General features: G+C 41.3%; 1 protein-coding gene across 15 annotated transcripts in view; it reads left to right on the top strand.

The window, feature by feature from the left end:
- Positions 1 to 27,406, top strand: part of LTBP1 (latent transforming growth factor beta binding protein 1) — a 269,829-nt gene that overhangs the window by 207,508 nt on the left and 34,915 nt on the right. For all 15 annotated transcript variants that reach the window (XM_084828394.1, XM_084828401.1, XM_084828396.1 and 12 more), the window contains 4 exons: positions 3,154 to 3,279; positions 11,344 to 11,487; positions 17,335 to 17,517; positions 19,555 to 19,641. In XM_084828394.1, coding sequence (XP_084684520.1) covers positions 3,154 to 3,279; positions 11,344 to 11,487; positions 17,335 to 17,517; positions 19,555 to 19,641 — 540 coding nt within the window. The remainder of the gene's footprint in view (positions 1 to 3,153; positions 3,280 to 11,343; positions 11,488 to 17,334; positions 17,518 to 19,554; positions 19,642 to 27,406) is intronic.

Here is a 27,406-nt window from a genome sequence, read left to right on the forward strand (position 1 = left end):
ATTCTTTCCACCTCTTCTTAATCTCATCTACTTCTGTTAGGTCCCTGCCTTCTTTGTTCTTTATCATGCCCATCTTTGCACAAAACATTCCCTTGAGATCTCCAATTTTCTTGAAGAGATCTCTAGTCTTTCCCATTCTATTGTTTTCTTCGATTTCTTTGTGTTGTTCATTTAAGAAGGCCTTCTTGTGTCTCCTTGCTATTCTCTGGAACTCTGCATTCAGTTGAGTATATCTTCCCCTTTCTCCCTTGCTTTTCGCTTCCCTTCTTTCCTCAGCTACTTGTAAAGCCTCATCAGACAGCCACTTGGCTTTCTTGCATTTCTTTTTCTTTGGGATGGATTGAGTTGCTGCCTCCTGAACAGTGTTACAGACCTCCGTCCATAGATCCTCAGGCACTCTGTCTATCAGGTCTAATCTCTTAAATCTATTCCTCACCTCCACTGTATATTCATAAGGGATATGATTTAGGTCATACCTGAATGGTTTAGTGGCTTTCCCTACGTTCTTCAATTTCAGCCGAAATTTTGCAATAAGAAGCTCATGATCTGAGCCACAGTCAGCTCCAAGTCTTGTTTTTACTGACTGTATAGAGTTTCTCCATCTTTGGCTGCAAAGGACATAATCAATCTGATTTCGATATGGACCATCTGGTGATGTCCATGTGTAGAGTCGCCTCTTGTGCTGTTGGAAAAGAGTGTTTGCTATGATCAGCGTGTTCTCTTGGCAAAACTCTGTTAGCCTTTGTCCTGCTTCATTTTGTACACCAAGGCCATGCCTGCCTGTTATCCCAGTGATTTCTTGACTTCCTACTTTAGCATTCCAATCCCCTATGATGAAAAGGACATCTCTTTGTGGTGTTAGTTCTAGAAGGTGTTGTAGGTCTTCATAGAACCGATCAACTTCAGCTTCTTTGGCCTCAGTGGTTGGGCATAGACTTGAATTACTGTGATGTTGAATGGTTTGCCTTGGATTCGTACTGAGATCATTCTGTCGTTTTTGAGATTGTACCCCAGTACTGCTTTTCCCACCCTTTTGTTGACTATGAGTGCTACTCCATTTCTTCTAAGGGATTCTTGCCCACAGTGGTAGATATAATGGTCACCTGAATTAAATTTGCCCATGCTTGTCCATTTCAGTTCGCTGATTCCCAAGATGTCGATGTTCAATCTTGCCATCTCATGTTTGACCACCTCCAGCTTACCTTGATTCATTGATCTGACATTCCAGGTTCCTAAACAATATTGTTCTTTACAGCATCAGACTTTCTTTTCACCACCAGACACATCTACAGCTGAGTGTCCTTTCGGCTTTGGCCCAGCCATTTCACTCTTTCCGGCGCTACTTGGAAATTCCCTCTGCTCTTCCCCAGTAGTATATTGGACACCTCCCGACCTGAGGGACTCATCTTCCGGCGTCATATCTTTTTGCTTTGTGATACATTCCATAGGGTTTTCTTGGCAAGAATACTGGAGTGGATGCCATTTCCTTCTCCAGTGGACCACATTTTGTCAGAACTCTCCACCATGACCTGTCCGTCTTGGGTGACCCTGCACGGCATAGCTTATGGCTTCAGTGAGTTACGCACACCCCTTCGCCACAACAAGGCAGTGATCCATGAAGGGGCTTAAGAGTAGTAACGCATCCTAATAAACATACCCAGTAATAACTTTCACTCTGTCTCTGGAAGGGCTCTCATAGAATTTCTTAATCTGCAGTGTTGATGGAAGCAAACCTTTCATCATCTTAGACAGGACAGTAATTTGGATAGATGAACATCTGCACAATGTAATTGTTTGAGGTTTTTTTCCAGAAGGAAAAGAATGAGGTCATTCTGTCTTCCATTTCAGTGTCTATAGTCATGTCAGTGGCACCTCCTTGTCAACAGTATTAAAATTAGGGGATCAATAGGAAAGAATAAACAAAGACAGTCCTGAAGAACAAGGCAAGGCAGAAGAAAAGTCTGGTTTCTAGTCTAACAATAGATGTTAAATAGTTTTGTCACCATTTAATTTTCTGTATATGACAATGCATGGAAATTCATGTAGAAATTCCTGTGCCTTGATCCATAACTTAGGATAGTTTGAGACCATATTCATTTTTATGCACAGAAATCTAATCTTGTCTCAAACACTCCATAGTTTAGATATTATTTCTGAAGCTCATGCATTGGTTAAGTCTCACTGGTAAAATAGATCTTATGTAAAATAGTTATGTAATTATTTCACATTCCATTGGAACTGAAGAACATATTCCTTTGTTTAGTGCAGTGTTCTGTGCTGTTTTTTGTTTCCTGTTCTTTGTTTCTCACAGAGCTGAGAATAAATTTAGACGTAAGAAGTATTTTTGCATAGAAACATTAGACAAACAATATGATTTATTAAGTGAGGATTTGCTGATTTTGCCAATAGTATTTGTCATGACAACTTGACTTATTAAACTGGTTCAGGCAAAATATTGCAGTAAAGGTACACAGTCACTTCCAAAATGTGAATGTGATTGTGGAAATAAGGAACTGGCTTTTTAAATAATACCTTACCATCACAATCTTTAACCTTACAGCTTACCCCTCATGTCAGTACATGTAACAGCATAACAGTTTCTATATGCATGTCACCAGAGAATTTAGAATGAGCTTATCTTTGAATGATCTGTGCCTAATTGCATATAGAATTTTTAAAGCCTTTTTAAAATAAACAAATGCTAATATATGGCTCTGTTTTAATCTCAGAAAATCTTACAGATCCATCTTAGTTCAAATTTCATGAGATGGGTAAAATTTCCCAGCATATACTGTTCCCCATTAAATTGTATATAAGATGCCATTTTTTCATGCTTCATCTTCTTATCTTTGTTAAATAACCATAATAGTATATACGTGTGACATGCATTTGTCCATATACATTATTGTTGTTGTTGTTATTTTGCTGTTAAAAAAAGTGTATTGCTTGTTTTTTGTTAGTTTCATGTAGTCAGTCACCTATACTTGATCTCTGAACATTTAAGAAAAACAACACCTAGAAGATGCTTCTTCAGCGATAACATATTCCAAAAATGTAATTAATCTGTTTTTGTTATCTCCACATGTCTTCTTCTGGACTATTAACCTTGCCTTCATATTCCATCCCTCTAGTATTAATGTGTCTTATTTTCAGATGTGGATGAATGTTTCAACAACACCATGTGTGGCAGTCATGGTTTCTGTGAAAATTCACTCGGCTCCTACCGCTGCCTTTGTTATCAGGGTTATCAGTATCCACAGGATGGGAGAGGCTGTGTGGGTGAGTTGTTAGAATTTGAACACTTCTTTGAACAACCGGTTTTTAGGGGAAGCCTACTGAATCCTTTCTCTATTATTTGTATTACATTCAGACCTGTTCAAAATGAAATAGGAAATGTTTTATAGCCATTTTACAAGAACGTATTGTTAGGACTAAATGGAACCAAATAAGACAAGCCAATTATTTCATCTTTTTAGAACCTACTATTTTTGAAAGTGTCAGGCCATTCACAAGACAAGTTGTAATGGACTGAATTTAATACTTTAGTTTCTTTAAATGCAACATCTGTTTAGGCTCTTAGTTGAATAACCAGAAATTTGCAGAACCTATAGGAAATATAGTCTGGCATGTGGTACAGCCACCCTTTTTGGCAGAGTAGCTGAACAGATTTCAAATTTCACTGTAGTTCTCAGGAAATATAGTTCTCATTATGACAAAACTTTGGTAATTTCATAAACTTGTCAATGCTGTTAATTTTGCTAATGATTGACCCATTTCCCAATATATTATTAGTCAATTAACAGATTTGTTTTGTTTAAATTTGTCTATCTCACCCTTTTTACTCCAAAAAGCACCCAGTGTTCATAACGTAATAATATTCATAGAAAATATAATCATCTTCTTAACAGCATAAGACTGTAATCACTGCAGATTGTTAACGGAACAGAAGGTGTGCATTAAGAGAGCAATCCTATGGCTAATAGACAGTGTCTAGAGGGCCATAGGATTTTTCGGTTCCCGGAAATCACACTCCCCGACCCCTCCTGCACTGCCTCATAGATGGCACAGTTCTTACCCGTCTCCACACTTGGAAACGGCATGCTGAGAGAGCGAAAAGGGGGGTTTCCTGGGGGCAGGATGGGGAGAAGACCACAGAAACCTCTTAACGAGGCTTTCTATGTGCCGCACAGCCTCCTCCCGCCCGCTCTGACACTCCCCAGTTAGACAGCCAAAATCACGTGTCCAGCTGAAAATCCAGGGTGGCCGAAGCACAGAGAAAAGGATTCCTTCCTTGTTCTGGCCATCCTGCATTAGATAGGCATCAGCCTTCAAGTTCATCTATCCATATAGGATTGTGCCCTGTAGCTACTGTTTGGAACATTTGCTGAATAGTAAGACTGGTGCATTTGTAACAGAGCACAGAATTATACATTTAAAATTATACACAAATATTCACAATTTGTGCCCACCAAATGTGTGGTATAAATCTGAAAGTCCAATGGTGCCTGATCTTTAAAAAAATCATGTAGTGCTGGGGTAAAGCCTATCGCTGGAATCCATATGGCAGGCACCTTAAAAGCAGTAGATGTGTCAAGCAGACTCAGGATCATCACAGGCAATGCCTAGTAAAATTGAAACGAGGAGGGCCTTTTCTGCTGTGGCACCCCAGCTGTGGAATGAGCTCCCTAGTGAGGTTCGCCTGGCACCTACATTGTTTTCCTTCCAGCGCCAGGTGAAGACCTTTTTATTTTCCCAGGCGTTTTAACATTTTAGCTTTCTAGATGTTTAGCTTTGTTGTTTTCAATCTGTATTTTAAATCTCTGCATTGCCTCTAGGTTTTATTCTGGTTTTATTCTGGTTGTATTGTTATCCTGTGGTTTTAATGTTTTTATATTTTAATGTTTTTATATTTTATATTGTTTTACTATGCGCTTTTTGGTTTTAATTTTTGTGAACTGCCCAGAGAGCTTCAGCTATTGGGCAGTATAGAAATGAATGAATGAATGAATGAATGGAAGGAAGGAAGGAAGGAAGGAAGAAATTGAAAGCCAGAGAGTGACTGAACAGTGACTTCCAGTGTTTAGGCAGGTTGGCTTTAGTACCCTGCATAGTGCTCTTTCTTCCATGATAATCAGAAAAAATTATAAAAAACAAGGAAATATATGAAATTTTGTAGAAATCATTTAGATTGCAGAGTCTAGCTTTCTTGGCACAGGATCTGGATTTTTAATAGGAAGTATATATAGCTTAGGGAGAGGGTCTTTTAGGTTAGTGTTCACCTAAAGCCTAGATTTTCAGGATTCTTGTGCCAAATTTGCTACTAGATTGCTACTAGTCCAGAAGGACTTTCAGGATGAGTGGCAAAATTACTGTTGTGCCAAATGGGCCCTGTTCAGACATCATGCTAAGCCATGATGGTTAGGAGTTTTGAGCTAACTATGTTGGCTAAGCATGGTGTCTGAACAGTTATCTGTCCCAACCATTGTGGTTTATTAACCATGGACTAACCATGTTCACTAACCACTTGCTGCAAGATAGTTAGTGGACTCTACCATGGCTTAGTGTGATGTCTGAACAGCCTCCATGATTAACTGACAGCTGCTATAGAGCTCGGTGGCAAGAGAGGCCAAAGAAGGAGTAGCCGCTGAGCACCAAAGTGGCTGACAGCACCAAAATGGCTGGTAGCGCAAAGGCCACTGCCCATCCAGAGGACTGCGGGATGCCCATCCAGAGGACTGCGGGATGGAGGTTGGTTAGAGAATGGTTAGTCTAACCACATTGCAGAACATGGTTACCTGTACTTGTGGCAGTAGCACTTGCAGTGGTTAGTGGTAGCTACCATGGTTAGCCTAACCACCCTTCCGTAGTGTGCGTCTGAACATGGCCATTATTTCTAAATACTTAGCCCTACTACCAGTTTCATGGGGCTATTTTCAGCCGCTTTCATTGTGGGGATGGGGGGATCTAATATTTGGTAGCTTGCCATTATGCAAGAGGTGGGACAGGATTCCTTCCAGCTTTACAAAAGTTTTGTCACCTCTTGGAGTGGTGGCAGGGGACCCCTGTGACATGCGTGGCAACATCCCCCTCAGGCACTACATCATGCCCAGTGTCGTGATTTTTTTTAAAGGAAAGTAACTGCCACGTCCTATCATAATGGTAAGCCCCCACTCCCAAAATGATTAGATTTCACCCTCCGACCACAAAGGTAATGTGCTTTTTCAGCTTCCCTGTTTGTCCCATCCATCCCCTGAAATCCATGAAAAAGTGCAGGCTTAATATTTCAGCCCAGCACTACTCTAAATGCTCAGAACAGGATGCCTCTCTTATTTGATATATGTCCTGGCATGGCATTACCATCACTGCTAGGAACAACATTTGGAAGAGCCCTTATTTTCAAAAGATACTGATCCAAAATCACAACTGGAGAAGTGCTGAACTTAGTGAACTTAATGAAGATGAAGTCACCAGACTGGCATCCTCCAGTGTTCCAAAATAACATTTTGCACGTATACAATGTACGATATCCTGGAGTGATTTCCATCGATGAATAGTCCTAAAAAACATGTAGATTATCAACGCAAGTTATCTCAGAAATAATGCCTTGTGTTGCAACTTCCTGAAAATCCAGACTTTGCTCACTGTTAAAGGCCCCTATGGGCAAAATGTTTTCCATCCCATTCAGTGGGGAGAGGCCATTATTAGAAGTGGTTGTCAGCTATAGCAGAAAATCTGATACATATGGAGAAGCGCAGACACGCACACACAGAGTTAGCTAACAATTTCTAGGTAAAACAGCAGGACATTTCCCTGGGTTTAAAAGAAAAACTCCTTCCTTGGTGTAACTTTTATGCCAAATCTAGCGACAGTGTACCATCCTCTCCTTTCAGTTCATTGTTCTGTTAAGCACATGGCCTTATTGAGCATAGAAGCATAAGGAACTGCAAGAAGGTCTGGGATGAGTGAGGGTGAGATGAGAAATTGTCAGACATTTCTGTGCGCCTCACACAAGTAGACAGTTATGTATCATGACAGCAAGCTCATGGTCTTATTTGCAAGAACGATGTTAGGATTGATTCTGAGTGTATGGAGATAGTTAGCAGTTCAGGGGGAGGCATCTGCTGGGGGAGGCATCTTCCTGAGCGAGTTCAGATATGGATAGGCGTCCTTCTCAGGATGCTAACACAGAGATGGCTGGGCCTGAAGCCCCTCTTCCCCTCCTCCATGAGAACTCAGGAGGAGGAGGAGAGTGCAGGGTGTGACCTGAGGGATGCTAGACTGAGGCACAGAGCGAAGCGGGAAAAGTTAGAGGCGGAGCTCAGACGGTCATCCCGGTTAGCGATGCGTGAGGGTCAATGTAGGGGAGCATCACTGGAAGGGAGGGGCCTCCCTCTCTAAGTTATTCTAGCCAGCAGGTTCTTGTTTCAAACTGCTGGCAACATCGTAGCTCCCATTTGGATCCCCTGTTGTTTTTCGTAAATGAAGCAGCTGTATTGCTTGGTAGCCTGCGAGTCTTCGAAGATTTGCATCTATAATTAACCTGTTGATAGTGAATTAAAGGCGTGAGACTGAAGCCTCTCTTCTTGTGTGTGTGCATGAGGAAGGAGGGGGCCAAGAGAATGTGACAAGTACCAAGAAAACTGAGGAAGCAGATAGAAACATTATAGTCACCCAACAAAAGAAGGGAGAAGTTCGAGTGGCAGAATACATTTGCTGTAATGCTTTCCTAGCATGAAAGTATTGGAAGAGAAATCCATCAAACCCTACGTTATACCTTATCACCTGCTGAAGCCGTCCCACATGTATTTTGCTGTACTGAATAGGCATGCATTCCTGAATCTCAGCCATTTGATTTAGTGGTGGGACTGTGACCACACGCTGAAGTGAGTCATTCCAGTGAGCCATGTTTGGCACTGTATAAGCTGTCACTGTTTTTCTTGATTTTGCCTTTTATATTTTAGCATAGTGAATTACTTTGTGTAAGAATATATTATTTATGCAGCGGCAAGCCAAAATTCAGACATAAAGCATAAAGAAAAACAAGAGAACGTTAATATAGTAAGAGCAGATGCTGGATTTCAAGCAAGATTAATAGAAGTTTACACATTTTACCATAGTTTCCCATAGCTATAACAGTGGTTGTTCAGACAAATATTTGACAAGTGCTTCTATTGTTGCACATGTCCTGCCATTTCTCTTCCACCTGTCATGGTTTATTTTTCTTTTAGAATCTTGTTAGACACATGGCCAAGCCACATATTTCTCAGTCACTACACTGGAAGCTTAAATCAGTTTACCAATCATTGCTTGCCATCAGAAGATCTTGCAGTTTTGTGAGGATTCTTCACTTCTCAATTTGAAATCCTTTATCCCCTCACAGAAAAACAAATGTATGGAGTTCCTTGGGGTGAGTCTTCATTCGGGATATATCGTTCAGGATATATGATGTCATGCCATCCAGCAGCCACCCCGGAGCTTATCAGAGGGAAAAGCAGATTTCCTGAGACTGCTTAAAGTCCTATTATTTTCCTTAAGTCAGGTTCTCCTTGGTATAGTTGCTGTGTGCCCCAACCCCTTCATTTACCTGTGGTATGCTATACTGTGGTAGCATACCTGTGGTATGCTAGTTTATCAAAGGAGAAAGGCGGGAGGGCCTCGAGTGGTGGAACCTCTCTTATTAGTTGAGCAGCCCTGCCCGACAAATGACATTCACTCCCCACCCCACCCTACCCGGAAATATGTTTTGTGAAGCGACTTTTACTGGTGCGATACACTTGCTCATGGATCCCTGCGTGGAGCAAAGCTGGCTCCTTGAAAAATTCTGGTAAGCCACAATTGGCTTCTCCTTCCATCTCCTTCTGTTGTCATGGAGAAACCCCTTTGATATTTAAACAGATGTAAATGCAGTTGTCCCCCCCAGGAAACTTAAATTATGGCCTGGTTCACACATAATGCTAAGTCACGGTGTGGTTTGTTGAAATCTGGCTTGTTAACCAGCTGCAATCCACAAATAGTAGCCATGGTTTGTTGTTGGCTTACAACATCTGGCTTGTTTAAATCATAGCTTGTTGTGATATCTGAATCCAGAACCATGGCTTACTCTTGGCTTGTTAGCGCTGCTGTGTGCCCTGAAACAGAGGCACCCTACTAGAGCAGCCTGAAAATGAAACCTCTCTGAAGGCTGGCAAAATGGGCGGGAGAGAAGTAAAACAGAAATAGAGAAAACAAGCTGGGGTTTGTTTGCTTCTCTGCAAGGCAGTTCATTACTAAAGTGACAAATCATGATTAACATGGCTTAGCGTTACCTGCAAATGCAGCCAGTGTCTATTCTGTTAATTCCAACAAAGCAAAAACATGCAGTAATGCCTGTTGAATAAAATCTCCCATTTGGTGGGGTACCCAAATTGTTAAAGTGACAAGAATCAATTCTTCATATCAGTTGTTTGAGCAGCAGCAGAAAAATATCTTGCTTTATTGTGGATTTCAATTGTTCTTTTAACTAGCTTTTATACCACCCTGAAATTTGTTAATGAAGGGTGTATGCAAACATTTTAAATAAAATAAAAACATACTTCACCCCATGGTTTTTATTTTATCAATTGTTTTGCAGTCCACACAGAGCCTTTCTACATGTTGCCTTTATTGTGTGCTTTTTTCCCCTCAGGCATGGTAATTTGTGGGTGCTTTACATGACATCGTCATCCTCCAGGACCTCTCCTGTGCTTTGCAACCATTTTAGTGTTTTTTTCCTAATAAGGAAAGTCTGGTATATCCCTGAATGGCAGCATGAATCCTCATGCATTTGCACAATCCCGCTATACCACAGCACCACCTAGTGGTTGTGTAATGGAAAGGTAGAGAACGAAAACGTGTAAAGGAGCCTATCTTAATCCCACAAAGAATCCAGAAGCAGAAGCCTCAGTAAAGTAGCGGGTTGAAAGCCTCATGTAGAAATGCCCACAGGGACTGAGTTGTACCATATGGACATTATATCAAAAACTCAGCGGTGTACCTACCATCCAGTTTTCTTTAAACTGTGTTTCCTTAAGTGTTCTTCAAAATGCCCCATGGCAATGAGTACTCTGGGCAAATAATGCATTGCATGTAAATAATTAATATTAAGAAATACCATTGTGGGAGAGTGAAGGATGATCCTTGTGCTGCATATTAACTCTTCTTTCCTGTCCTGCTACTGGCAGTGTCCTAGTAGGAACAATACAATTTTTCAGTGGTGATGCCCTGTACATAGAATGTGATTCCTAAGGAGGCTCAAGGCCAAACCACATGTTACATTTGATCCGTATTTTGGCCGTGCATGTTTTGTTTCTAATTTGTAAGCAGCTGCCACAGGGCAACCCGATCAGGAGAGCAGCAAGAGGGAGCCTCATTGCCGTCCTCCCAAGAATAATCACCCCTCCGCTGAAGCTGCTATTTGTGTCAAGGGGGAAGCAGCTGTTGACACACTTTTGTCGGGACTCTGGCATGATCAGCCCCTCCATTTCTCCCACAGTTGCTCTTTACAGTAAAAATAAAATTCTCCTCAAGGCCAACATATCCGTTTAATATAATACCTAGTTTGGCACTAGGGGTGTATGGATCATGTAAAATCCATTCCCCCTGTGTTTCCTGGATTGTCAGGCACCTTTCATTCCGTCATCCGCCCATTGCTGGAATCGGATTTTTTGGCCTGCAAATTTGCAGTTGCGCAAATGCACAGATTCCCCCCAAATGTGAATTTTCACACTTTAGCCTACAGGGGAAATGTGAATTTTTTTGGCCAGATTTTTTATTTTGTGTATTTTGCTATGACAGAATTTACAGGAAATTCAGGAAAGTTAGAAAAATGGTCTGCAAGTCTGCAGAATCTGCCTGACAGGGGAAAAGCCAATCCGCTGCAGAATCTGTGGGTTGGATTCATGAAAATCTGAGCTCATTTCCTTCTGTTGCGGATTTCTCCGGCATCCTTATTTGGCACTAAATTTGAACTCTTTGGGCATCAGGTGAAGAAGACCTGTTTATTTGCCCAGGATTACAGCATCTAAGTTGGTTTTAGCCAATGAGTTGCACTTTTATTTGTTTTATTGCTCGTATCTGTTGTTTTACTTTTTCTACTGTGTCAACTTCATATATTGTTTTATTTCATGTTTGATACTATTTTATTTTGTTGTGAGCCATCTTTGGGAGTCTTGGCAACGTGGAGGGTGGCAACGTGGAGGGTGGCAATGTAGAGGGTGAAAATAAATATTCTCATTTTTCCAGCTGACAGTACTTGCACATAAATGGCAGGAACTATAAACCCTTGTTAATGAAAGAAGACATATGAATCAGTCCTTCATTTTCCAGATGTTAATGAATGTGAAATGCTGAGTGGAGTATGTGGAGAAGCCCTTTGTGAAAATGTGGAAGGTTCCTTCCTGTGTCTGTGTTCTGATGAAAACCAGGAGTACGACCCAATGACTGGACAGTGCCGCTTCCGTTCCTCACCAGGTAATGTTCCATTGGCATTGAATGTAGATATTGGACAACAGAAATGCTCGGTCTGATGTAACTGATAGGAAGGCATTGAACCTGTAATCAATGGGGAAATTGAGATTATTTCAGCATATTTTTAAGTTGTCCTATCACAGGTTGTTTTTAAAAAATACTACTACTACTACTACTACTAATAGTAATAATAATAATAATAACAACAGCAACAATAACAATAACAACAACAACAAAATGTCTCTTGACATTTGGAATAATGTTTGCTTGTTATTTTCAGATGTTAATTTAATAGAATTTCGTGTCTGTTTTTTGCAGTCCAGAAGTTAATAGATTAATAGCACAATCCTATGGGTTGTGCTTCTGATAGACAGTGGGCTCTACGTTTGGAGCCGTCCACCTATCCTACACCCTGCTAGCAAGAACCAGGCAAGGCATGAGGAAGCCAGAGGCGATTTTGCGTCCGTTCCTCCATTTAAAATACAAAAAGTGGATGCTGTGGAGGAGATCCGCAGCATCCTGTGGCGCCCCAAACTCTGTCTAGGGCCCATTGCTCTCTAAGGGTGCAGTACTATGGATTGTGCCATCAGTGCTTGTAAGTCCCCAAATGTGGAGGCTTATGAGCATCCTATGCAGCATAGGAGGAGTGGCGGCCCTGCCCTCCCGCCCTGCATTTTCGCTAGGCAGGCTGTTTTGCCCATGTAGTGACAGCATTTTGGAGCAGGAGGGAAGGACGCTGGAGAGGCCTCAGGAAAGCTTGTGTCCTGGCCTCAAATGCCCCCTTTTAGCTCTCTGCGAGGTTGTGTTCCCAAGAGAAGCAGCGGATGCAGTTCTTTCCGTGCCAGCAAGGAGGGGGGTCAGAGCTCCAATTCCCTGCTCTGAGGTCAGAACACTGTCTCTGACCTTGGAGCTGGGAATCTGAAATATCCTACGGCCCCTCAAACACTGTCTAGCAGCCATAGGATTGCTCCCTAATTCACTCATGTTATAGCTACTTATTTTTATACATATTTCATAAGTATTTCATAAGCCCATTTCTGAAGTCCTTAAGGGTACAACATATTTAAAAATGATACACAAAAATAAACATTTTTAGGTAAAAATATCAGGTAAAAATAAAAGGCAAAGATTAGGTAAAAATAAAAGCCCACAGAATCCAAATAAGATATAGTAATCTACCGAAGTTTCCCTGAACCCAAGATTAACATCAGACTCTGAAAATTACCTCAGTTAGGAAGACCTGGAGCTTCTTGGTTGATTAGAAAAGTTTCCAAGCGGAGAGACTTCCACTATGTTGGAGCACCTTCCAAGAGTTTTTTATTTATTTATAAGTACTTCTTTACACAGATTCCATTGAATGGTGCATCAAGTCTCGTTCATGCATGCATGCTCATCTCTCATTGACTAGCATCAAGGAATAACTTGCTTATTTGTACATGTGAATTAGCAATAAAAGGGTATATTAACCACAGCAAATAGAATCTTTATATCAACAGTTGTCTGGTCAAATACACTAAATACTGACATGAGTTCACTGTTGGTTTATTGTGAATGGGTCTATCACCATGTTTCTGGGGTTTGCCAAAAGAATGTTAGCATGTTTCTTGCAATGGAACACAGGTGATCATATAGGCATGAAGAGCTCATGCCACATGTCACAGCTTCCCTATCTTCTCAGCTACTTCATCTTTCTCCAAATTTCACAGCTTCCACTTCTGTCTACCAGTTACCTTTTTTTATCACATCCATTTCTTCCACGTACCGTAGCCTCTTTCCAGCATTGGCCACTGTACAAATTAAAAATATGTCACAGAAGTCTTAATTTTACATAGGTCACAATTGTTTCGTTTAATGGCGGATTCGCATGATCAAAATAAGCCACTGTGGCTTATTTAAATTGCAGCGTGTGCTGGGCACAGTTTCCTGGGCTCAGCTTGTCCTGTCATCTGAACCAGGCAGCAGAGCTTGTTGGAGGGGGAAAAACTTTCCAGTGACCCATGGGCTGTTGTAGGGTTATTGGAGAGTTATTTCCCTCTCCAACAAGCCATGTTGTCCAGGTTGGGATGACACAACAAGCTACACCTAGGCAGTGATTATGGAAATCACATCCCACATGTGCCTGGCACGTGCTGCAATTTAAATAAGTCACCATGGCTTAAATAAATTGAAAGGTATTGTCTCTTGTGCCAAGAGATATCTGATGCACAGTTGAAACATGGTTTTAATTCAGCAGATTTTAAGATGTAGTTAAAGACTTTGTAGAATGCCATATGTTCACCATTTTCTTTACACCACACAGGAGACCAAGGCATTTTCTTGTATTTAGGTTTTACTTGGCAAGAAATCATCAGATATTTACTGTGTCCTACAGTTATTTTCTTACAGTCTGACCATTTGGCTCAAAATTTTCAGGACAAATTTAAGACCAATAGGAAATCTAGCTTTAAAAACGTAAAAAATTAATCAGTGGCAAGATTAATCAGTGGTGAATTCTTTTTCTTCCATCCCAGAAGAAGAAACCATTCCCTGACACTTAAGACAGTATCCAATACTGTTGCTGTGTCTCCACTTGTTCTATTGTGCCTGCAAGACCAAACACTAGCACAACAGGAAGCTAGTGCTTCCTAAAGAAACCCCGGAAATGAGCCAGAACACTTCTTTCTGGATCAGCAACGGGTCAGCAGAGCTCTCTTCTGCGAGCACTGCTTACCTGACCTGTTCCAGAAATGGGAATTTTGGGTCATTTCCAGTTGATTCAGGAACCGCTAGCTTTCCATTGCAGCAGTGGTAGGTCCCACTAGCATAAAGGCAGTATTGGATACTGCCCTTACTTTTAAACTAAGATATTGTAATTGTTGTGATTATAATTTAACCATTATTTTATCTGGCATAAAGAACTGTAGTGCCTTTTTAGGCTCTTCCTAGCGGGCTTGTATGTCTGAATAAAATGGAAGATTGTCTTCTGACAACCCATGTAGTAGTGACTGGCCCTTCTGATATGGCCCCCAAAATACAAATGCAAGAAATATGATTTTTGAGGGCCTGCACTTCCAGCATGGGCACTAGGCAAACTACACAGCCAACAGCACTACTCGCCTGTAGGTATTGGTCATGGAAGAGCCTTGTCTTGAGTTTATAACTTGCTAATGGCACATCCCACCTGCTGTAGGGCAGATCAAGAGTTTCCTCAGTGGTAGGCACAATCCCTCAGTGAAAAGAGGACCCAGCTGTTCAGGCAGGTTATGTCATAGAGTCTAGTCACCACCTTTCACAAGACATTCCTTAGCTATTGTCCAGAAGTTATATCATCCAACACTTCTGTAGCGCTTGTCACTTAGAACCAACTAAGAGCATGCACCACACTACTCACGTCAAAGAATTAAGATAGTGACCTGGTTCACACAACACAACAAGTCAGAGTATGGGTTGAGTGTGGGTTGTCGTTGAACTGTGGGTCGTTGTTGAATCGTGGGTTGTTTTGTTGTGCAAAGCCAGCCATGATAACAAAACATGGTTTATTAACCACGAACAACCCACAGTTCACATCCCAACAACAAACCATGGGTTCTCTTTGTGGGTTGTTCATGGTTTGTTAGCGTGGCTGGATTCATGCAACACAACAATCCAAGATTCAACAATAACCCAAGGTTCAACGTCAACCCACACTGTACCATTCTAAACCAATATTCTGGCTTGTTATGTTGTGTGAACCCAACCATTCTGAAAGCTATTAAGGAAGTCTAAATTCTTCAGTGGCACATGCACACAGTGACAGTGAAATTCACATCAAGGCACTAAGGCCTCCAGATTACAAAGCCTCAGCCTACCTTAAGAAGGCATTTTCTTGCAGCTCGATACACCCAGAGCATTGTAATTCCTCTGCTTCCACTGCAGCAGCCAGAACTGACAACACAGACATCCCAGTATCTGGAAAGTGTGCTCCTTGCCTGTCCTGACCTGCTTGCAGAGAATGGTAACCCCATGTTCAGACACTGAGATTTAGGTTTGAATCCAGCTGAAATCTCTGCAACACATCCTACTACTCTAAAGAAGGTATCTTGAGCTGATGTAGTATTGGTAGTAATAAGTTTGCTTCAAATCTTGGCTTACCAAAATGGTCAAAGTGGCTTACAGCTTTGTGACTGCCATCTACTGTGAAGATTAATGAAAGTCTTTAGCTTCCTACTGTTACTAAGAGATATGCGTCTTCCCACCTGATGCCTCCGTTATCAGGTCATGTGCTGCAGTCAGTCATATTTTGGGCCTTCAGGGTTATGACCCTTCTCCCAATACTAATAATAGATCCTGTTCTCAAATTCGTAAGTAAGGTACAGACCATCCCGTAGTATTCATCTGCGCAAAAGGAGCCTTACAGGTGCATCTTTCGAATGTCTTTTTCTCCAGCATAGTTTGCAGCATGAAGCTATCCACTTCCAAACCCATCTGCTAAGAGGTTAATAATATGAAAGCAGAGTCATGAATACATAAACCCAGAGCTGTCTATTCTTTTTCTTTTTTTAAAGAAAAGTTTTGTGTCTCGCTCACTTTCCAAACATTCACTACGCCCGCCTGACTAACTCTCAGTCACAGCTGTGTAAACAGCTTTTTTAACAGTTCTGGACACATAATGGGAGGAGAAGCTAAAACAAAAACTATAAAATAGGATTAAATGGTCGCAACATGTTTCACATTCCAGAGGGGTAGCCTTGTTAGTCCATTGCAGCAAAAACAACAGTTGCACCAACACTGCTTGGATTCTGTATTAATTCACGCACGATATTTTGATGCCACTTAGTTTTAAAGAAGACTCTCTCTATACTCATGGTATACCTACCTGCCCATTTAGGTGATCATTTCATGAATCTGATGAAGAGGGAGTTGACCTGTGAACTTACGCCACAATAAATGTGTTAGATGCCACTAGACTCTTCGTTGCTTTTGCATCAAGGAGTTTGTTTCTCCTTCCTCCTGGACCATTCTCTGGCACTCCGTTCTTTAGAAAATGGTGTCAAAGCTCCTGTGGTTTCAGGGTGGAGGGGCTGCACTTCAAGATTCTGGCTCTGGTTCATCTCAACGTCTGGCCTGTGTCCAATGAAAATGTATGCTTTGGTGGCTGAGGTACTGAGCCTCCTCTCACCTTGGGAGAACCAATTTAGTTCAACTGTATTCCTATGACATATGATAGTCTTCATTTAGTTCTTATTGGACAGTGAGTAACACCACAAAGCCACTGCACGTTATGAAATTCAGCATATTATGGAAAACTGGAATTATCTGATGAGGAGAGACCACAGACTAGACTAACACAGATAAAATAGCACTCAGCTGGGTGTTTCCCCACATCACACTTATTGACTTTGGCAAAATATCAAAGAGAAATGAGGGTGTATGTGTGCTAAATTTGAAGAGCTCAGTATGTCAGTTTGTTTGTGTCCTATGACAAAAGCATCAATTCTTCTGAAGAGAGAAAAGACCAATATAAATGTCTGATAACAACTGCATGAAATATAAATTATGTGGATAAATTTAACTATTTTATCCTTCACAGTGGTGGAATATTTTGGGCACATTGAGACAAATTATTAAATCAGTAAACTTCCAACTGATACCTCTCTTGCATAGATCAATCCTTATTCTAGACATGTCTTAATGCCATGCCACATATATAGTTTACAACCCTTTCTGTGAAAGACCCCTACTCTGATGGCAGATTCTGTAATGTAAAAAGTAGAATATATGTGTACACACATCTTTAACCCCCTGTGAAATTACCTTAATAAACACATCCAGTCTATTTCTGAACATGTTATTTTTATATGCAATGTTGTATCTTTCATTGTTTGTTCTTAGATTCACCTGACGATATCAAAGAATCAGCAGATGAAAAGAAGGAATGTTACTACAATCTAAACGATGCAAATTTTTGTGACAATGTACTAACATCCAATGTTACGAAACAAGAATGCTGCTGTACTTTGGGTGCTGGCTGGGGCGATAACTGTGAAATATTCCCATGTCCTGTGCTTGGAAGCAGTAAGTGACCATTCTCTATTCACTGGTAGCTGTTGCTAATGGCATCGTAACGTGGATCAGTGACTTTTGATCAGTCTGAAAGCACTATTTTATGCACATTTACTTGGAAGTAAGTCCTACTTCGTTCAACGGGACTTACTCCCAAGTAAATTATAGGATTTCAGTCCTTAAGTTTGAATCCTGTGCAAAAGCCCCATTGAACTTGACATTTATTGATTTGATTTGATTTATACCCCACCTTTCTACCAAAAAAATGAGTATTCAAGGGATTTCAAGCCTGTATAGAGTATTGAAAGATCCTGATGATTAAGATCCAGATAAATTATCTCTACAACACAGAAATGAAACAGGAAACATTCATTCCGCATGTAATACTAAATAACTTAATAGAGCCAGTGTCAACTGAAGCCTGAAAAGGATAAATTTGAGACAGGACAGCAGAACGTAGTCTTTTGTAACTAACAGCTCAACTCTATGCTTGTTTATTTAGAAGAGCCATTGAGTTCAATGGAGCTTAAGTTTGTTTTGTAAGCTGCCTTGACTGCTATTCTCTCTCTCTCTCTCTCTCTCTCTCTCTATATATATATATATATATATATATATATAATATGACTTCCAAAAAGAGAGTCTGGATATTTGAAGCCGTCTTATATGGCTGCTCAGTGTATGAGTGTGAAAACTATATGATTCTAATTTCTCATGTGCTACTTGTGGTTTGTCCAACATCAGTTGAACGAATATAAACATGAGATGTCCATATCAGTAATAAAAGTGCCAATTCACACATTTTTTTCATTCACACAGTCTGTTTATTATTTATTTAAAAGATTTCTATATTGCCCCTCAATTAAAACTAAATTGCCAGGGCAGTTTACTGCTACCAAAAAAAAAGTAATAGAAAGAGTCCTTATTTTCCTTAGACATACAGCTGGAAAAATGTAATGTGATCACATCAGCAGTTCTCTTGAACATGTCACCACTTTTTCAGTTGATGAAATTATGGGAATTGTGCAAACTAGATTCAATGCTCACCCAGTTTACACATTACATTTGTCTATATCAACCTTCCTCAATGTGGTACCCTTCAGATTTTTGGACTACAATCCCCATTGGTTCTAGCCAGCATGGCCAACAGTCAGAGATGGTGTAAACCACAGTTCAGAACATCTGGAGGACATCAGATGGGGGAAGGCTGGTTTTTGTGAATGTCTGGCTGGGGATCATTGAATCTGTCTGCATGGGCAAAAAAAGATGGTGTGTGAACAGGTATCTGGTCACTTCTTTTGGCTTTTCCCCCATTACCAGCTGAGTTTCATCACACTATGGAAAACTGCCAGTTCAAATCAAGTTTCTTTCTATTCTGTATTTTTGAAAAAGGTCGTTCCTTGTTCTAATGGTTACCTTAGCATTACCTTTGAATCAGTGAATGCTGAATTAGGCTTGACAGCAAATAGGTGGCCAGAGAGGAAATCACAGTGCTTAAAAGTGTAAAATTGTTTTATTTGACATTTGGTATCTTATCTCCCACACAATTTATGTCATGCCCTCTGTGTTCTGAATCCTGCCATCCAACTGGAATTTAGGTTGGTTAGAGTTGGGATGGCAAACCGGTGTGAAGTTATGCATATACACACCCCGTTTACTTTAACAGGACTACTCCAAAGTAAGGCAGTTGTGCCTTAAACATTTGGATGCAAGTTTATGGCATGCCATCATGGCTGTGGAAAATCGAATTGCTGTGTCCACCTTTTTTCAAGAACCTTTCCATAACTGTATGGGAAACCTGTGCATTCATTCTTATGAGCTATCGTTACAGTCTGTAAGAAAAATGAGGGTGCATAGCTGAATCTCTTTGTCTGATTTTTCTAAAGATGTGTGATGTTAGAAATTAATTATATATAAAATGAGAAATTAGCTGTTAGAAAAAGGGAGTGCTATTTTAAGATATGCCAATTATTATGGAAAAGTTGCCATCTGTTTCACATTGTGATGCATGAATACATTTCTGATTGGATTCTTGGTTTCTCTTCCTGCTAGCTGAGTTTACTGAACTGTGCCCTGAAGGGAAAGGGTTCATACCCTCTGAAGATTCGTCTTATGGAGCCATTGCACAGAGTTACAAAGGTCAGCCCCAGTTATACAGACTTGAATTACATATTAGTGTTTCAAAGATCCTAAGAGAAATTAGAGCTTACTTAAAGACCATTTTGATATAGTGCTGTGCCAAATTTTTATGAGGTTTGATTTTTGTTGTGAATGTTGCTGGTTTGGGGAGGGGAGGGAGGGGGTCTGCAGTAAATCCCTACTTCATTCACAGAAATGTGGGTTCATGTTGATTGATTAAATTAATGTACAGCTTTTCTGCCCAAACTCCCAAGGCAGTCCACACTACAAATATAAAATAAAGAGAATATTAGTACCAACTCTGCAGTAAAGGCACCAAGAGAGCAACAATAAAAACAGAAGCAAATAAGGAAAAAATAGCAGTATGTCAGGGCTCCGTCACACAGGCAGAGAATTCCCCATCAATGTCAGCTCTTTCCCCATCCAGTATCATTTCAGGACTGAGTCATTCTGTTTAGATGGCTGTCCCCATCATGTTATTTTTCATTTTTTTCCTTCTCACTGGGGTGGTGATGCCGCTCAGAGGCATCGCCACCTTTCTGCAAAAAAAATTACACACGCTTGGGGTGTAGCAAGCGACAGCTTCTCCCTGGTCCCTGCCCCTTTCCCTCCCCTTGCACGTTATTGGTGGATGGGAACTGACATGCAGACACTCCCCCACTGATCTCCCTGCCCCCCCCCCAGTGTTTTTGACAATCTCTGCCATTTACTCAGCTGTTTACTTGCTGGGAATGCACCCCAGGGGGGCGTCCCAGTAGGGCAGAAGGCCAGCACGCCGCTCTGCCGTTCTGCTGATCTGCTGCCTTGTTCAGAACACTGCAGGCTGAAAATGGCAAGGGCCCAAAGTGGTGTCAGCAGGGAAAGGTTACACGCCCACAGCCTGTCGTCACTGCCTTCGCCATCATGACGGCGCCCCCAACAACCCAAAACAACCGCCCACAGCCGCCAACACACAGCGCTTCATTCACGCTAGGGGAGAAATGCACAGGGAGGTAATGGAGCTCCATTTGCGCATATTTGGAAAAATTCCACATTTTTTTCTGTTTGAGGAAAACACGGGATAGGTGGGTGGAAATGATGGGATAATGACTGGACGGTGACGACATCATGTAATGGACCCGCACAATTCGGTGAGTGGCCAATCATGAATGTGCAATAAACTGGAGGTGTAGAGACAGCCTAAGACACTCAGTCAGATGAAATCTGCTTTGAACTTAATTGAATTAGAAAGTGAACCTCTGTCCAATGAGAAGTCAGCACAGTCATGACATATCTAGAATTGCCCACTGCTTCTGTTAGATGTACGCTCATAATGGAAAAATCACACCACTCCTGCTCTGAATCAGCAGCATTTGCTTAGGTCCTCAGCCAGGGGACAAGGCAAGTTGCTTTCCAAACTGCAGCCAGCCCTGCTGCCACCCAGTCCTCCTTCCTTCCTTTCCTCCCTCTTTTAAAAAAAAATATGGCGGTAGCAGCAGCAGCAGCTCCTCCTCCTCCTCACCTGCCATTTTAAAAGTAAGGATATTTTTCCTTACATTTTGAGTAGCAGCTATCAAAACCTATCAGACACTGCCTTTGGGGTGCCATGGCCAATGAGGACACAGGAGTAACAAGAGGGCAGTCTCTCTTTATGTCACTCCTGTGCCCTCATTAGCTGTGTTCCTCAAAGGAGAGGGAGTTCAGGACTTCTGGGGTTTGGGGGCCCTCCAGACTTCAGGGCCCCAGACCTGTGCCCCATGGTCCTGACCTGTATGCGCCTCTCCATATAAACGACAGGGGTTACTGAATTCCCTAGATCCCCCATTGTTTTAACCAGTCCCTCACCTTCTTCCAGATACTGGGGGCCTGACCCTACTCACCTTTCATTCATTCTTTCTTGAGGAGCAAGCAAGCCGTTAAGAGCTGCAGGGACAAGCAAGAGGCTTTCCACAAATACCACATACAGCATGCCCTACCTACTGCTTTGCCTAGGCCAATCTTCCCCCATTGTGCTCATTTTTATTCCCACCTTGATAAAAAAAAAATTAGTACTGAGTATAGTTACTGACTGCTGACACTTGCCAGGATTATTCCCAGCTGTCTCCGGTGCCCTTGCTTGTCCCTTTATATTGACATAAGCCAGATAACATTAAACTTTTTGTAGCTTTAAATACCTTTTTAAAAACTGTTTTCAAAACGTACTGAGAAGCATGTGCCGTCTGACATTTGAGATTTAGGAGTGGGCGTGTGAGCAGGGGCATCGTTAGGAAAGGGCCCGCCTGGGCACGGGCCCCAGATGTTTTTGGAGCTGTGCCCCGGATCTTTTAAGCTGCCCTAATTGCCATTTTTTTTACATTTTCCCATAACTTGCATTGGAAAACAGAAATGGCCATAATTTTTTAGTGTGTATGATAGATACATGAAATTTGGAGGCTTGGTAGCCCCCATGGAGGTGATTGAATATGCCAAATTCCAGGCAGTTAGGTCCAGTGGTTTTTGTGCTAGTCACAAGTAAAATTTGCTATTTTCAAGAAAATGTGTCAAAGCAAAGAGTTATATTTTTTGCGACCTCCATTAGGAGGTCACTATCCCTAATCTCTGGTGTAGGTTTTTTTTTAGGGGCAAAAAACCTCTCTCCCCCTACTTTTCTGCTCTTACATGCCCACTGTTGGGAGCTTGCCTGCAATGAAATTTTGAAGAGGGAGTAGGAAGGGAAGAAAGAGCTCTATGTGAAATACTGGTATTTCACACAGCATCTGATTTTACTGCCCCAAACTGGAACCTGTGGATTCTGCAGAAGTTTAGTAGCTTCAGTACAACAAAGGATCTAATCAGCCTCCACAAACTTCTTTCTCCCCCTCCACTTTAATTTCCCCTAAATAGCTATAGGACTCAAATAATCCCAAAGGGAAGGTTAGGACTATGTGGCATCATGATCAAGAAACTGCTGGGCCTTTTAAATACATAGGTTCTACAATTTTAAAAAAGCTAGAAAAATCCTCAGCCACCTCACCTCATAAAGTTCATTTAAATACGTGCAATCCTTACAAACCCTGCACAGCCTCCTAAATTCCTCTGAAGTACAACCTCTCTGAAAGGAGCCACTTGGCTTAGGGAATTCTCTCTACCCCCCAACCCCATGCACATTTAAAATCACCATTCTTCTTCTCCCCTCCCTCCCTCCCTCCCTCCCTCCCTCCCTCCCTCCCTCCCTCCCTCCCTTTCTTTCTTTCTTTCTTTCTTTCTTTCTTTCTCTTCTTTATTCCACCCAGAGCATATCTTGGGGAATTCTTACAGAAACTTCTCTTCAGCGGGCAAGAGAAGTTTTGAACTATATTTGACTTCATACAAACAGACAAGGGGGTTGGTTTTTCTCCTCCTCCTCACTCAAGTCTTTGAGAAGAGTGGGTTCACATGGTCACAGAGAAACAAATCTGGGGCTGTTTCATTTGTCAGTTGCCATTATCCAGCGATAGGAAGGGCTATACTTCAGTGGTAGAGCACATGCTAGGCATGCATAAGGTTCCATGTTCAATCCCCAGCATCTCCAGGTAGGGCTATGAAAGAATCCTGCCTGAAACTTTGGAGAGCCATTGCTGCCAGTCAGTATCAACAGTTCTGCACTAGATGGGCCCAGGGTCTGACTTATAAGGCAGCTTCCTATGTTCCTATGAACAGAAAGCTTTAATTAAAAAATAGGAGTTTTTGGTTTGTTTTTTAAGTGGAGGGGAGATAAATATTGCTAATTTATGCAATCCTGTGTATGCCTACTGAGAAGTCCCATTATGTTTAATGAGGCTTACCGTCAGGAAAGTGTGCATAGGATTCCAGCACAAGTTATTTTTGCAGGGAGGTTTGCACCTTGATGTTCTGCATGTTTACTCCAAAATAAGTCCTGAGTTGTGAGCATGGTACTGCAAGCTTAACACAGTGCCTACCCAATTCTGTCTAATGAATTGACTACCCTTTCAGCTCAGTCCTATGCATGTTTGTCATTTGTGGGTTTGGGTGGGTTTTTTTGCATGAACTCTAGCTTCATTGGTGAGGGAAAGGCACTTAGTACATGCTCAGAGTTTCTCCAAAACTTAGCCCTAGTTTTGAAAACAGACTCATTGGCTGAATCTTGGTGAAGTCTTGGCACAAATGAAGTTATGGGGAGGAAGATACAATGAGAGCTTGTGCATAAGAAGGAGGAGGTAGAGAGGAGTTGCATGAAACAAGACATCTGTATTTATGAAGAGTTGCTGGAGGGTGGTAGGATGAGGAGGGATGGTTGCATGGAGTGGAATAAAATTGGTAGGGGGAGAATCTAAGTGCCCAGTAGTGAAAGAAAAACATTCTGCACATGCTCAGTATAAAAATGTAATAAATAAATATTTAATTTTTTATACCACCTTATCTGCTAAAAAGCCATCAAGGCAGTGTACAACAATTTCAAGCAATAAAAACAAGAACATTTTACACTTACTCCTGTGCAGACATGAACAGGATTATGCGGTAAGAGTATCTGCCTGCAACCCCAGGACAATGACCCTGAAAATGTTGGTATAGAATGATGGCAGGTGATAATGTGCTGGTTTGGACCTGCTGGAAATTTCTTCTAAATTCTTACGATCTCAGCAGGCCCATCTTCCACTACCCATGCTTGTGCCAGGACTGTTTAATCAGGTCAACCAATAAATTCCATTAGTGTAGTTTGCTTTTGTTTTCACCTGCATTTTTTATTTGCATGAATATTTCTGGTTCGCTTCTTTACTGCTCCTCATTTCCCCTTACAACCATATACTTCTCAGTCAGCAAGCCCAAATGTGCCATCCTTCAGATACGTGATATTTTTAAAATCCTTGTTTTGGTAGCGTGGGTCAAGTTTTCATCCAATTCTTAAAAAAAAAAAAAAAAAAACTTGAAATTAAAGCTGCTCAATTTCTGGAAAAGTGGCTGCAAAAATATTTGTATAGTCAATTCATCGTTTCTGAAGAAATATGTATTTTAGGATTTTACCTTTAGAGCTGTTCAGCAGATACAAAAATTCCTTTCTTGGCATAACCTCCACAGTTGCCATGATATAAGTGGAGAACAATTCCGTTAAAAGCAATGGGCTTACATCTTAGTGAACTGACCCAGTTTGTATTTGCCTTGTGTAACCCCTAGCTGATTTTGAGGAAATAGTACAATAGACACATGGTAAACTAAAAGAAACAAGGCGGGGAAAAGAAACAAATTCCAAATGCAACAAAATCATGGTTATGAAATAATTCATGAAACTAAAATGCTATGTGCCTGGAGTATATTTTTTCTAAAAAAAATTGATTAAAATCACTTATATTCATTTTGCAGACTGTCTCTTCTGTCTGTCAAAGCATTAGTTTCATTATATGGAAGGCATTATAGCTACAGAGTGATTTTCCCTAAGTTTGTAGAAATGTCTGTCTGTCAGCTTAAGTTATATCAAAAGCCCCCAGATACCAGAGTGATAAGTACCTTTAGAATTCTGTGCAGTAATATTTATAGTTATGGCTGTGCGGAGGAAGCCACCATTGCTGGAATCTCTAGAGCAGGCGCCAAAAACAAATCTTTAATTCTCAGCAGGATTTTAAATCAGACACAACATGGAGCAAGAAAAGGGGCACAAAATTGGGGTGTTTTCTTAGACAACGTAAGCGGAGAGCATGAAAGAAGTTCCAGGAGGTGAAAGTATGGTGAAGTACTTGACAAAAACAGCAATCATCAGAGCACTAACTCCAGAGTAGTGCCATTGGCATCAGCAAGACTGCTGCTTAAAGGCAGCTTGAGGAGTGTTGCTTCAACCACACATGGAAATAGAATTGTGCATGCAGTGGAAATGTGACTGTTAAAGTAGAACAGTGCTTAGTATAGATTTCCATGCTAAGTAAATATAGCAGTGTGTCTGACATTGCACAAATAGATACATATATGTGCTTCAATGAGGCATTTACCACTTCCTGAACCCACCCAGTCAACCCATCCCTGCTAGGCTGCCCAAGCCAAGAGGGACAGGGATCAAGAGGGCATGCAAGTGACTGGTGCCATTTTTTTTTTTTTTTGTTGGTTTGTTGTTTTAAGCCCCAGAGGGGTGGGAATTTGATACAGGGGAGCGGGGAGGCAGGATGGGATGTTTTAAACCTCCACCTCTGTGGTGGCCCTGATCAGGTTTAGCCCTCAGTACTGAAGCTGAAGCTGAAATATTTTGGCCGCCTACTGCGAAGAGAAAACTCCCTGGAAACGACCCTGATGCTGGGAAACATTGAAGGCAAAAGGTGAAGGGGACGGCAGAGGATGAGACGGCTAGATACATCACCGATGCAATGAATATGAATTTGAGCACACTCCAGGAGAGAGCGGAGGACAGGAAGGCCTGACATCCTATGGTCCATGGGGTCATGAAGAGTTGGACATGACTTAACGACGGAACAACAACAACTATTGTTAAAACCTGAACCTTTGATGGCAAATCAGTGAACAGCATAAAAGGAGAGTGGCAACTATAGATTCTATCTAACATGGACTATAAAGACCGTTTTTCTATACTTATCAGTAGCCTAAGCAGTATTACAGTCTCGTTGCCTTTCGTTATGGTCTTTGTGCCAGACAGTTTGGCAGAGCCCCAGGTGGTTGCTTTAACATCCAAAAAACATGTGGATGAATTGAACTAGAGAAGCAATAGGTCTGGGATGGATATATAACCTTTCCTGCACCCACCACTTCTCCTGTACCCTTCCCTTCCTTAGCCACGTTTCTCTCAGCTGGGGCAAATGCATAATTTTTAATCCCAGTTGGGGAAGAGTGGCTTAGAGGGGAGTGCAAGGGAGAAATGGCTAACAGGGGAAGGGTTAAGCACTAGAGATGTTGCCAAGCTTCATAATTTTTTAGCTCAGAATCTGAACCTTGACAATTTTCATTGCTCGCCTCCAGTAGTTAGATGAGCATTCCAACCCTCTGAGTTCTTGTCTGGATCAGATTTTAATCCAAGTTGAATGTATACTTTTTTCCTTTCTCCAACCCACCCACCTGCTTGCCTCTAGCCGTTCTCCCTCTCACCTACCTATCTGCCTATTTATCTTGTTTCTACTGTTTCATTTCAAAGTCTAAGAGCTTTTCTACACAAGTTATTATGCGGTCATCATTCTCTACTCATGGTTGTTTACATGTTCTCTAGACAATATGGTGTCCCTCCAGTTTCACTTCTGTTTTTAAACAGCACTTTCAGCAAGTTTTTTTAGAGCATGGAAAGTGTGGTATTATTTGTGAAACTGAAAGAAAACGCTTTCTCCACTTGTGTAACTGCACTATTCTGCTATAGCACACCACGACCTAGAGGTTATGTAGCAGAAAAATAGGAATGGAAACACTCATTGTGTAGTGCTCAGATCTTAATTCTGTGACAAAACTGAAAGTAGATACAGCAAATTAACAGCTTCATGTAGAAAATCTCAAAATCTTTTCATAGTTTCACAAGTAACTGCCATAGGGATCATTCTCGAACCCTTACTATTTAAAGCTTACTCTGCAGTTAGAGGTGACTTCACATATGCATGGTGACTAAAACATCCAAGTGATTACTTCCAAGTGTGAAACAGCCACTGCAGGTCAAACACCACTGACAGAATTCCATAGCATCTTGCACTGCTTCAAACACAATACTTGTAAATAGTGGCATTTCTCAAATTCAGAGGCACATCATTGATGGCTGATTCATGCATGCATCTGTATCCTTTAGTGCCTCACCATATGTAAGCCTACATATAAGCAGGCCTTTGGCATATAA

The sequence above is a fragment of the Heloderma suspectum genome, chromosome 1 (genome assembly GCF_057233095.1).
Source record: "Heloderma suspectum isolate Gila_16-S chromosome 1, 16-S_ref, whole genome shotgun sequence".
Classification (NCBI taxonomy): Eukaryota; Metazoa; Chordata; class Lepidosauria; order Squamata; family Helodermatidae; genus Heloderma; species Heloderma suspectum.